This window comes from Lutra lutra, chromosome 15 (genome assembly GCF_902655055.1).
Source record: "Lutra lutra chromosome 15, mLutLut1.2, whole genome shotgun sequence".
Classification (NCBI taxonomy): Eukaryota; Metazoa; Chordata; class Mammalia; order Carnivora; family Mustelidae; genus Lutra; species Lutra lutra.
This window is the reverse complement of record NC_062292.1, coordinates 121,977-135,434: the sequence shown is the minus strand read 5'-3', so window position 1 is coordinate 135,434 and position 13,458 is coordinate 121,977. Positions and strand designations below refer to the sequence as shown.

General features: G+C 53.4%; 1 protein-coding gene across 3 annotated transcripts in view; it reads right to left on the bottom strand.

Moving 5' to 3' along the window:
- RCSD1 (RCSD domain containing 1) overlaps nt 1–13,458 on the bottom strand; it is a 60,409-nt gene that overhangs the window by 34,479 nt on the left and 12,472 nt on the right. Inside the window, exon 1 of one of the 3 annotated variants that reach the window (XM_047703830.1) lies at nt 13,138–13,248. The exons of the other annotated variants lie outside the window; for them this stretch is intronic. Within the exon in view, the coding sequence (XP_047559786.1) occupies nt 13,138–13,233 (96 nt within the window). The 5' untranslated portion in view covers nt 13,234–13,248. Of the gene's footprint in view, nt 1–13,137; nt 13,249–13,458 lie in introns of those variants that run through there. 3 annotated transcript variants of the gene reach the window in all.

The following is a 13,458-nucleotide window of genomic DNA, read 5'->3' as shown; positions in this document are numbered from 1 at the left end:
TGGGAATATGATCTGACAACACTTATTAAATTAGATTACACAAACCGTGCCACTCAGCCCCGTGCTCCATAAACACAAAAGGCCAGTATGTAAGCGCGCAGAGGTTCATTACAGCACCGTTCACAGCGGCAACACACCGGGAACAAAGCAAATACCCTCAAAGAGGGAAATGGTTTACGTTTAATGCTGGGTTACTGTGAAACCATTAAAAAGAATGAATTAGAGCACTCCAGACTTCCATGAAAAATTGTACAGCGAGAACAGAGACCCATGGAAGCAACAACGCAACAAGCCCTCCCCATACTGCGTGTGTGTATATATCGGCCTGAGTGAGTTTGTATAATGTCTACGCGATCATTTGCATAGTTGTAGAATATGAAGTGTCCTACACAAAGGGTTATATGAAATTTGTGGAGGCTGGAGTGTGGGGAGGGAAACTGATTTGGCGGAAGCAAATCAAAAGGAAAACACTGCCCATAAAAACCCAGCAGGCGCGATACGATTTCAGTTACATCAAATTGTGTATGTGTGGTTTTTTAAAAAATATTTTATTTATTTATTTGACAAAGAGAGGGTACAAGCAGGGGGAACAACAGGCAGAGGCGGAAGGAGACTCCCCACTGAGCAGAGAACCTGACACGGGACAGGATCCCAGGACCCTGCGATCATGACCTGAGCCGGAGGCAGAGGCTTAACCCACTGAGCACCCCAAGCGCCCGTGTATGTGTATTTGAATGAGCAAACTAGAATTGATTTATAGGGTTGCCTGTGATCATTTTATTTTCTTTCCTTTTTTTAAAAAATGATTTTTATTCATTTGAGAGGGAGAGAGCCTGAGCAGGGAAAGGGCCAGAGAGAGAGGGAGAGCATCTCCCGCAGGTCGATCCCGGGACCCTGACATTGTGACCTGAGCTGAAATCAAGAGCTGGACACATAACTGACTGAGCCGCCCAGGCTCCCAACCGTGACTGTTCTCAAAGGAAAGAAAGGAAGTTACCAAGAGGTATGATAAGGTAAGCACAAAGAAAAGTGTTTAAAATACTCAAATGAGAGTTGTAATCTCTACTCCCGAGCCTGTTGGACAGGTGTGGTTTGAGTGGGAGCAAATACCTGAAGACAACTTTGGAGAGAATTGTCAGTCTTCTCGACACCAAAGCCAGGGCCCGAGTGTCAGGAGACAGGACACATGTGCCCAGAGGGGAGCAGAGGAGGAGGCCAGGTCAGTACCTCCATGAAGACACTGAACTTAAGGTTGTATTACAAAGCTTCAGCAATCACCACGGTATGGCACAGGCACAAAAGCAGACACAGATCAATGGAACAGAATAGAAAACCCAGAAATCACCCCACAGCTATGTGGTCAGTTCGTCTTGGACAAAGGAGGAAAGCATATCCAGTAGGAAGAGGATAGTCTTTCCAGTATCTGCTGTTGTGAGAACTGGACAGCTACATGCGAAAGAATGAAATCAGACCACTCTCTAACACGGCACACAAAAATAAACTCGAAATGGATTAAAGGCCTAAATGGGAGCCCTGAGACCCTGACATTGGCCGGAGCAACTTCTTTACAGATACGTCTCCAGAAGCAAGGGACATAAAACAACAGGGACTTTATCAAAATAAAAGGCTTCTGCACAGCAAAGGGAGCAACCAACAAAACTAAAAGGCAACCTACAGAATGGGAGAAGACATTTGCAAATGACATGTCCAATAAAGGGTTAACATCTAAAATATATAAAAACTGATACAAGTCAACACCCCAAACCCAAATAATCCAATTAAAAATGAGAGGACATGAACAGACACTTTTCCAAAGAAGACCTCCAGATGGCCAGCAGACACATGAGATACATGCTCATCATCACTCAGCATCACTCAACATCACTCAGCATCAGGGAATGTAGTCCTCAGGCAAATGAGGACTACAGTGAGTTATGACTGCACACCTTCCAGAACGGTTAAAATAAAACACACGAGAAACGACAGGTGTTGGCGAGGATGTGGAGAAAGGGGACGCTCCTACACTGTTGGCGGAAATGCAAGCTGGTGCATCCACTCCGGAAAACAGCATGGAGGTTCCTCAAAAAGTTGAAAATAGAGCTACCCATGACCCAGCAATCGCACTACTGGGTGTCTGCCTTTGTATCTTTAGATACAAAAATACTAAATAGGGGTGCCTGGGTGGCTCAGTGGGTTAAGCCGCTGCCTTCGGCTCAGGTCATGATCTCAGAGTCCTGGGATCGAGCCCCACATCGGGCTCTCTGCTCAGCAGGGAGCCTGCTTCCTCCTCTCTCTCTCTCTCTCTCTGCCTGCCTCTCTGCCTGCTTGTGATCTCTCTGTCAAATAAATAAATAAAAATCTTAAAAAAAATACTAAATAAACGGGATACATGCACCCCACGTTTCTAGCAGCCTTATTTACAAGAATCAAATTATGGAAGCAGTCCATGTTCATTGATGCATAAAGAAGATGTGGTGTGTACACACAATGGAATACTATGCAGCCATCAAAAATACGGCATCGTGCCATTTGCAGTGACATGAATAAAGCCGGAGAGTGTGACGCTGAGTGAAATACGTCGGAGAAAGACAAGTACCATATGATTTCACTCACTTGTGGAATTTAAGAAGCAAAACAAGCGAAGTGGAATGAAAGAGAGACAAACCAAGAAAAAGACTCTTAACTACAGAAGACAAACTCATGGTCACCAGAGGAGGCTGGGGGGAGGGATGCGTGAGACAAGTGATGGGTTTCGGGAGGGCTCTTGTGATGCCCCCAGGGTGATGTATGGAATTGCTGAACCACGGTGTCGTCCACCTAAAGATCATATAACACTGTATGTTAACTATCCTGGCATTGAAATGAAAAAAAAAAAAAAAGATATTGCGTCCCTAAGTTTAAATATATGCTCCTTGAAGCTGTTTTTAGGGTTAGTAAAAATCTAGGCCAATTTACCCTGTTTGCAGGAGCCCAAACACATTTTTAAATGTTGTTGCTTTGTTATTATGTAATTCTCTCTACTCGAGTAAATGATCGATCCGAAGCCAAAATGTCCCCTTCCATCTCAGCGTATACTCAGAAAAACAAAATCATAAGACAAGAGAAAGGAGAAACTGGTAATTTCCATTAGGCCCCACACCCTGACTTTCTACAGATCTTGGACAGCTCAGCATCGGGACATTTCATCCCGTGATAAATGGGCTCAGTCCCCGGGGAATAGTCATCTGTTTGGGAGAGGAAAGGAGGACAGGACCCAAAGCAGATGGAGTGCTTACTGTGTGCACGGCCCATCAAGGAAGCTTGACGTGCATGGAGACGACATTCCTGTGCGAGTGTCCTGCTTGACAAGGGACCACAGAGAGGCGTGGCCTTCCCAGAGTCCCATGCCCTGCCGTGCAGCTTGGTGCCAGACTCGGCCAGGCTGACTCTGCTCACAACACAGCCACCCTCGCTTCTCTGAAGTCTGTTTGCATGCTAGATATCGACGGTGTGAATTCTGACCAGGATCTGCCACTCTGAGAACGCCCCTGGCCCCCAGGGAGCCGCCACCTCCTTCAGAGTCCACGGGAGACGCTCCCGGTGGGCGCAACCTGCTCTGATCCCGGGTGCAGCTCGGTGCTCCCCTCCCATGTCACGAGGGTGGGCTCTGCAAACCCAGCGCCCTCAAAGGCCAGGCAGGCAAAGCATAGGTGTGGCAGGGCGGGGCAGGGGTACCTGGGGGGGGCGGTGGGAGAAACCCCTGCTTCGTGGGGGGAGGTCATATCCTCCTGCAGCAAGGGATCCGGGAGTTTGCAACTTCTGATTTATGGGAACAATGTTTTATCCTATTCGACCCGTTTTCCTGGATAATCCCAGGAGGCATTTTTGTTTTTATTACGTGAATTTCTGTGTAATTCTTTTAGGGTGCCACAGATTCTTTGCTCTCAATGCTAAATACTATCACAGGGTTCTGACCTCCCGTCGACTTCTAGGTCAGGGTGCACTGCACACAGGATGAGGCAGGGACCTGGGAGACTTCTGTCCCAGCCCCTCCACAGCGACCAGACACCCCTGACCCATCCCGAGCGTCAGTCTCCTGTTCAGTCCAATGGACCAGTAACGCCAACCCACAGAATGGCGGTGCAGGTTCTACGAGGGACGCTGTGTCATAAAAGTGCTCCATAAATACTTGTCCCAGTCCTTGTACAAGGCAGATACAAGGCTCCACAGGTTCATGTACAAATTGAGAGAGATAATGCTGTCTGACGGGCGGTCTCTTCACTGTGTAAAAGGATTTCCCATCACCAAAAGCTTTCTCTGGGTGTGTGAAAAACAGGATGTTCTCCCCAAAGTTTGAGTTTGTGCATAACTTTTTGGGGTAAAAATTAACAAGCACTCTGCCTTTTTAACAGCTGTTCTATAAGACGGTCCTACTTGGTTGGAGGCAGGAGAACCGTCCCGCAAATAAGTGAAGAGTGATTCTACCGGAACTCGGGGGCAGCCCTTTCATGAAGGTCACCTCAACTGGGGAGGCAAAAACGGGGACCAGAGCCTTCCTCCTCTCCCGTCCCCCCACGGACATGTCTCACCAGGGGCGCTTAGGAACGAGCCCGCCTGCACCGCAGGTGAACGGCGGAAAACCCATGCAGCTCGTGGAGGCTGTGCTCACCCCACCTCGCCCAGAGGGGCTGTGAGGTGGGGCCTGCAGGTCACCGCAGGGAGACTTTTCGGCAATCTCAGAAACAGAGCTGATTATGTCCCGGGCTCTGGTCCTTCTGACAGTAAGACCACAGGAAACACCTGTAGACAGCAGGAAGCTAGAGGAATTAAAAATATCTGCCTCATCCCTAGAAAATAAATAAAAGAGGAAAGTCAAATGGTCTCTTGTCTTCACAGGGAAAACAAACAAGGCAATATCTGGTTTGCGCCATTTCCTCTCTGCAAAGCACCGCCCTCCCTGGGCAGAGATGTGCCCGGCCTGTAGGCTTCAACAGCCTGAGACATCTGGCCTGAGACGGTTGTCAGAGATGGTCCTGAGCAGGTTCCAAGCCCCAAGCCCGAGATTTGTTTTGCAAGAGTGGAGGCCTGAGGAAGCCGAGCTCACTTCCCTGGGGAGAGCTGCAGCCTCCAGCTACTTTGGGAAACAAGAGGCCTCTGAGCTCTTCCTCCGCAGGTTTCCTAACCCCGGGGAGCCAGTCTCTGGGAGCCAGGAAGATCGGGGACCACGGGCCCATTGGGAGAATGGACGGGATTGCTGCGTCGGCTCCATCAGGCGGAGCCCAGGAACAGACTTGCAGGTGGCGGTGTGCCCTGCCTTTCCACAGCCACGAGGTCACCAAGTCCAATTGCTGTCTTCTACTTAATCTGTGTTTCTGGTCCGGCCTCCTCGTTCCCACAATGCTCACGGCGCCTGAGGGTCCCCACCTCTGCTCCTCTGACTGTGGACAGAGAACGTGGCCTCCTGCTTTCTTTGCCTCTGCTCTTTGCCTTCTAGTCCACTCTCCCCACTGCTGCCCCAATAATCTGTCTAAAATCTGTCTGATCATGACTTTGCTTGGCTTACCTACTCTGTGGTCTCTATTCCACGATCAAATCATCTCAGTAGAGAACATAAGGCCCCTGTCCATCCCTCCTTCCTGAAAGTTACACCTTCTCAATGACAAGAGCTAATACTTCTAGGGCGAGCATTTGCATGTGCCCAGAATAACGCCTAGTGCTCGATAAGAACGATCTCCTTTGGTCAGTCCCCAGCCAGCCAGCCGGGCGTTACGAACATCATGCGGTGGACAGCAGAATGGGAGCTTGGAGAGGCTACATGACTCGCCGAAGATGACAGAGCTGTCGTGGGGATGGGACCCCGGCCCCGGAAGGCCGGCTCCACACCCATGCTCCCCCAATGTCCCCAGCACACCCCTCATTTTCATGCGTCTGTGTCTTTGCACATGCTGTTCCGCTACCGCGGAAGCCTTCCTCCTTATTCCCCCCCCGGAGGGCTCTTCTTCGTCCAAGCCCCAGCTTCCTGCTTCCTCCAAAGCCTCCAAGGCTGTCTCCCATAACACTTCCCCGGCTACAATGCACCGTCAGTCCCTCTCATGGGTGTGACTCCCCTTGAAAGCATGTACCACAGACTTCACTGGCTTCCCCCCTTCCTAGCAGAGGGGCCAGTTCATAGTAGGGGTGCAACACATATTTATTGGTTTGAAGACATCAGCCACTGGATAAAGACTGAGGTTCTGGGTTCTGGATCAAGTCTCTGGGCCTCGGGGTCTCTACCTGTTAGAGGAAGCCAACAGCTCCTCCCCAGTCCTCCTGAGGGGCTAAGGTCTGTGTTTCAGAGACTCCCGCACGTGAGTCCCTTGCTTGCTCTAGAGACGGCACAGCGGCGACAAAGCTGCCAGAGTGGACGCTCGCTACGGGAAGTCACACAACACGTGTGTGCCTGTGACGTCTTGGCCAAATAAGTACCCAGAAGGCAACGGGGCAGAGACACTTCCAAAGCCAAGAGAGAAAATGCCGACGCAGAGTTATCATTGGGGAGGATGCAGAACGTTGACAATCAATACTAAGATGCAAATTAATTTAAGGTAACATTGCGCAGCCATTAGATGGGCAAAATAGGTCACAACGATAAGAAGCCAGAGTTGCCAGGACTATGGGGAAGATGGTTTCTTTTAAAAATGCTGTTTGCGTTACATCTTGACTAATTCTGCCCTCTCCTGGGACGACGGTCTGCAGCTGTGCGGCAGGAGCTCGAAAACGATTCGCTCCATGTTTAGAACAGACGTTAAGGACACAAAGGAGAAAAACGCAGTTTGTACAGAATCATGTATAACCCTGCTATTTCCATAAAGGTGAAAGACTAGAAACCACCCGAATACTGACTCACAGAGAACGGTCAGCGCCAACCCCAGAGCACGAAGGCAGTGAACGCTACGCTCCCATTCAGAGTGACGGGCACCCGACACTCCTAGCACAGACGTGTGTGGAACAAAAAGGGAACGAGGGCTGGAGAAGTTCAGTGCTTTGTGTGCAGTGACGTGACTCACCGAAGCGTGTAAGTACCAACTGGTGAAGACAAGCGGCACCCGGGTGGCTGTCGGTTAAGTGTCCGACTCTCGATTTCTGCTTGGGTCATGGTCTCAGGGTTGTGGGCTCCAGCCCCGCGTCGGGCTCTACATCGAGCCTGCTTGGGATTCTCTCTCTCTCTCTCTGCCTCTGCCCCTCCCCTGCTCACACGAAGTAAATAAAATGTTCTTAAAAAAACTCACAGACGAGAAGTGAATTTGGAAGGTAACGTTCATCAGCTTTGAGGTCCTTCACAGTTTTCATAATTAGAACATGTGCGTCCCCGGCTGGGGCAGCAACTGGTCAGCGTCTCTCTCTGCAGGGGCAGGCCTGGTTCCAGGCTGACAAGTGCTTGTGCCTTCACCTAGGCCTCCTGTCCAAAAATACACTCTAGCGTCTGGCCACGGTGAGGCTGTGACTTTAACAGGCCCCGTTCCTTTTCAACTCAAGTTGTCCCCAGTCCCGGTGATAAGAAGGGGGATCATGGGCTCAGGAGGTGGGGGCATGAACAGAGCAGGAGCCGGGGTGGGGATCTCCTCCCAGGGCCTGGAAACAGGGCGCTGGTGACTGTCTGTGTGAGAGGAAACATCTGGGACACAGCCCAGATAAGAGTGGAGGTGGGGTGGGGGGAGAGCAGCCCCTTCAGCCCTCTAGCCCTGTCAGAGGCTCCGGACGCCCTGTCGACAGAGCAGATAGGCACTGAGTTGGTCCGCGGTGGCCACGGTCCTGCCCTGCCTCAAGCTGCGTCCTGGCTGGGAAGATGTGGCCTCTCAAAGGGAACGGTGACCGTGGACGTGGCCTCCCAAAGGGAATGGTGACTGGGGAGGAAAAGCCTGTTGTAACAGAGCGACCCACAGGGTGCTGGGGAGGGCAGGGAAGTTCCAGGCGGAGAGGCCGGCATGGGCTAAGGCCTACGAGCGAGGGAGTCGGGAGAATTTTCCCGAGGGGCTGGAGGACGCCGTGGGGGCCTCAGCCCTGCACTCTTGTGTGGGCAGGAGAGGGCACCGGAAGGAGGTAGCAGAAGTTGGGCCCGGGTGAGGGAGCACCGGGAGCATGAGGAGAGCCAGGAGGCAACCCTGCCAGCTCAGGGTTCAGCGTGCCCAGCTGCCCTGCTGCCCTCTTTCTAGGACATGGCCCCTGTCCTGAGTCACACGAGGAGCCAGGCGTGGGGTGGAAGGTGGGCCCTGGGCCACCGCTCAGGCGCTCAGACCTCTTGCAGCTTCATCTCCAGCCGGCGGCCGAGACTGAGAACCGTAACCTCCCTGGCCGCCTGTCCTTTCTCGCCCACAGCGGGAAGTGAGGCTCTGGGGCCGGGGGTGATTTGTGGCCGAAGGGGGACGTCCTGACCCTCGGTGCCTCCGGACGAGGCTCTTGGGGGACGGGTCTTCAGGGAGGCGGTTCCGTTAGAATGAGGTCCTCGTGGTCGGTCCGCATCCCGCATGACTGGCGTCCTTGTAAGCAAACATGAGGACGCGGCCTCGGAGAGAGAAGACCCGGTGAGGGTGCGGGAGGAGGCATGGAGAGGAGAGGCCACTGAAGAGAGCAGCGTGGCTGACGTGTGGACCCTGGGCTTCTAGAAGGCCTCCAGAGCCGTGAGGAGATGCTGCTGCCCCACCAGCTAGCACAGCCACTGCTCCTGGCCCGTGGAAGCCCGTCTGGGCAGCGGACTGCGTATCCTCCTGCTACCGCGTGGGGTCAGGACCCACGTGCCTCGCGTCCTTCTCCCCCACACCCCACACTGTCAACGCCACTGGACTTCGCACAAGCAGAGAGACTGGCTGGGCAGTCATTGTGACCTTGGCTGCTCCCTGCTGTTCCTTAATTGGGACTTTTGTTTCCAAAACTCAAGGAACACGTCACTAGACAGAAAAGGAGTCCTCAGAGCTGCTGGATGTCGCCCTTGACTGCGGCTGGAGGGAGCTCCCGGCTGGAGCCATGGGGCAGCGGGCCCCCTGGTACGGACAGCAGGGCCTGTGACCCAGCTGCTCCCAGTGGGGCCCTGGGGACAGCAGGTCAGAGACGCCCAAACACCTCAGAGTCCAGAAGCCCTGCCAGGCTCCAGCTGGTCTCCTCGCTGTGGCTTCAAACCTGGCTTCTGCCTCTGAGCTGAGTGACCCAGGCTGGGCAGGACTGGTCTTTCATCGAACAGCTGCTCTGAGCTTTAAAGGGAAACCACAAGCAGGGGATGAAGCAGACTCCCAGCTTCCCCACCCTCCCCATGCACCCCCCTCCCTCTCCCCCTCTCCCTCTCTCAGGCTCCACGGTGCCTGCCTCTCTCTGAGCCACCGAGTTATTTCCAGATCTTTCCTTGTGTTTTCCAAAGCGCAGGGGTGACCACACTGGATCTGCGGCGTCCTCTGTACCTGCTCCAAGGCGTTGACCATGAACACGTGGTCTCATTTCATCCTCCCAATAATCCAGGCAGGGACGGAATTATCATCCCGATGAGGACCCCAAATCTTGAGCCACTGATCTGATCCCACAGCGATTCAGCGATGGAATTTAGTTCAGAGACCTGAACACGGACCCTCCGTGCCCGGCTTTCTCCAGCTAGATTGAAGCCCTCACTCGGCTCTCCTCCAGCCCACACGAAGTACCTTCCCAGGCCCAGGAGGCACAGGTGAACCGCCTCTCATTATGGACACTAGAAACCCAGCCCCAGGGCTGCCCTCCTTCTAAATGCTGCGGTCGCATCTGGGCGTCCCCATACAGCACAGGCCCCTGGAACCAGTGGCTCCCTCTCTCGGTCCTCAGTGAGGCCTGTAGGGAGAAAGCCCTGGCCCCGGGAGGAAGGGTCCCCGTCCACCCCCTCCACCCGTAGGGCTTGCCTGACCTCTGTCAGATGGCTGGCCAGAAGGTCCCCATGCCACGCTCCCTCCACCCCCTTCTGCAAACCGTAGCCACAGCAAACTTTCTACAATGGAAACCGGATCACATGATTCCCTGCCCCCCCCAGTGGCTGAGCGTCGAATGGTGGTGACACAGAGGGGCTTTAACTCCCCCAACCTCCTCATGATGCCCAGAAACATCCAATTTACACCGAAACGTGTGAGCTCCAAATGCCTCGTGGTCAGGACCGTGAGTTAAGTGCCTCTGCAGAGAAAACCTCACGTGGCCACGAGCAAGCCTGACGGAGACCCTCGGGGTCTCGTGTGGTCGGCCACTTCACACACTCCCCTCTCTCCCACCGCAGCGTCTCCAGCGTCCCCAGGGTGGACGTCCTTTTGGCAGAGGCTCCCCATCTCCTCTGAGCTCAGCTGTTACCTCCTCTGGGAAACCTCTCCCCCTGCAGGTCACACCCACGTCACTGTCCTGCTACCCTTCTGACTTCCTTACCAGGCTGCAAGCTCCTTGCGGGCAGGGCCCAAGTTTTCCTCCCTTCTGTGGGCAGAGTTTCTGGCCCAGAACCTGACAGAGTGGGCACTCACTAAATATTTATGAAGCAGACAACGGCGTGTCTCTCCTCCCTAACCCAGACCACTCTCGTCCGTGACCCTGAGGGATCTCCTAGGAGCAAGTCTGCAGCGCCCGAGAGGGTATCCTGCTGCGTTCTTGCTGGGGGGTGGAGGAGGGAAGGGGGAAGGTCTTGCCCACTCAGCTCTGCCTCCCCTCGCTAGTGTGCAATTTCCCCCCATCAGCAGCTGCTGCCGCAGGAAGTTCCACATTGCTTCACTTCCCAAGGTGCCCGCAACCCTTCCTGCCCTCTCCTGCCCCTCCCTGCTGGTGGAGGAGGACCCACAGGAGAACCTAGGGGGACAGAGCTCAGCACCACAGGTCGCTCTCAGCTCACGTTCCCTTCCAGGCACATCTCACGGAGCCCACAGTTTGTGCCCACAGGCACAGCGAGGCTTTAAGGAAGGAAGGAAGGATGGGACCAATTTGGCCACACTTACCAAGAACCATAAAAACAGTCATATTCTTTGACCTAATAATTCCACTGCTGGGAACGGCTTCCAAAGAAATGATTCAAAAGAACAGCAAAAAAGATACGTGTACTGTTTATGGCTCTGTTATTTACAATAAGGAGAAAGTGAAAGCAAATGTTGTGTCCCAAAGTAGAAAAAGAACTAAATAAGTTATGGAATATTTGTGTAACGGGACACCATTCAAATATTTAAAATGAAAACAGGACAATGTCAAACAGGAATATTGTCTTGGGAATTATAGTAAGAGAGAAGATATAGACTTGCGTATACCCTGATGACAATCTTGTAAAAACTATATATGTGGCAGAAAATAATAGAGGCACACAAAGCTGGAAGTAGCTGCATTAAGTGGAATCATCTTTCCCAGCTTCTTTTTAATGATAAAGGAGATTCACACTGAGGCTCAGAAACGTGCAAGAAACATAAAGGGAAAACAGTTGCGTCAGGATGATGAGTTTTTATGATTTTCCCTGAAGATGCATAGTATTAGTTTAATAATAATAAAATAGCATTTTAAAGCTAAGGCAAATACCCTGAACACAAAGTCCTAGGGTTGTCTAAGAGAATTTTTTGTTAATTGCGGTCTTAGCTTCATTTTACAAATTATAACCAGAACATCCGTAATTCAGACCTTCCCTATGTGTGGCTGGAGGTCTGCAGATGCTCTGGCGTGGAGCCTGTAAGCCTGATTGCCACTAAAAGCGACTCAAAGACCTTTGCTCAGTGGATAAAGAATTCTGACCCCTCTCCCTCCTCTCTCTCCATATGGACTACCACAGTCCACGTCCCCTGGCCTCCCTTCCTTGAGCGTGAGAGACGGCCAAGGGAAAGGAGATGGGAAGATGGGATCCCACCAAGGAGAGACCGAGGGAGCCTGTGCAGGGAGGAGACTGTAGGTCCTGCGCTGGTGGGGTCAGAGGCAGAGCTGGGACGGAGCCCTTCTTTTCCCGAGTGTTATTCTGTGTGACGGGTATGGTGGGTTCAGACTCCCCACCCTGGGCACGCACACTGCCGTGCTCCTTCACTGTCCTTACGTCTCCTGGTGCCCCTCACTGGTGAGGGGTGTCCACGGCCTTGTCCTTGGCCTGACTCTCTCCGGCAGTGGCCCTCATCCCCTCTGTGCAGAGACCACTTCCGTGCAGGTGGCCGCTGAGCCGCTCCACCCTAAGCCCCTCTGAGCTCCAGACTGGATTCCCTGCCCATTCGGCCAAGGCTTCCACGGACAGGCAGCCTCTCCGGCCCAAACCACCATGGTTCTCGTCCCTGCTGGCTGACGGAAAGTGAGCTCACTGTGCACCGTGCACACCCTCCTCTCCCGCTGCTGCCCCCCACCCCGCCCCGTCCTGCAGCCTCCAACTAAACACCGACACTGGGATCCCTCCCTCAGTTGATCCCACAACTTCTTCTCCTCTCCAGTCCCAAGGCCATCTTCTGTGGGTGCTTTGGCGCCTCAATGGTGCTCCGGCCTCTAGAGTCTACCCATCCGACCCCCCCTACCCCATGCCCTGGGACCAGATGAATGGCCTTCCAGAGCCCCCTGACCCCGGGAGCCCCTCTCTCCTGGGACTTCATTTCCCATAGAAAAACGCCCACATCACCAACGCCATCTTTCTAGGCAGAGCACCTGGTTTCATCCTGTCTGCCTCCACCCTACCTCTCCCCATTCCCGTGTACACGCACACGCACGCACATTCCATGTGCACGTACACGTGCATGCATGTTAGCACTCGCAAGCCTGTAGGCATGTATAGTCCGTGTGCACGTACACATATACACTTTTGCACGCACATCCCCTTGTGCACATGCACACACGCTGCCTCTCTGCACGTACACGTGTATGCACATTCACACGTGTCCCCCATGTGCACAAATACGTGTACCCACATATGCTTACACGCTCCGTGTGCACGCACACGTGTATGAACATATGCTCACACACCCCTCTGTACGTGCACACCTGTGTACACATGTATGTTCACATGTCCCCTCTGTGTGCACATACACACGTGTGCACATATGCACGCACGCCCCTCGGTGCACACACACACATGCACGTATGCTTGCACGCCCCCTCCGTGTGCACATGCACACATGTCACCTCCGCACGGACAAGTGTATGCCCATTTGCACACGCGCCCCCTCTGTGTGCACATACGCAAATACGCACCTTTGCATGCACACCCACTCCCTTAAGAGACCGTCCATTTCGGTCACTTCGAACGCTTGGCGTCGCCGGTGCATGTCCGTCATCCCTTCTCCTCATCACTTAGCCTCTCCCCACCGTTGCTTCTCCGCCTCTGCACCCCTGCCACCTGTTTTGACAAACCGTCCTGGTGTTCAGTGTCCACTCTGAAGTCACCCTCCCACGAAGCCGTCTCCAGCTGGACCCCTTGAGGAAGCTCCCCCTGGAGAAGGTCCCCCAGCACCCGGGCCTCGTTGCTTCCGTAACAGCCTGTGCCCTGCCTTTCTCTGCAGATGCGTCGTGTGG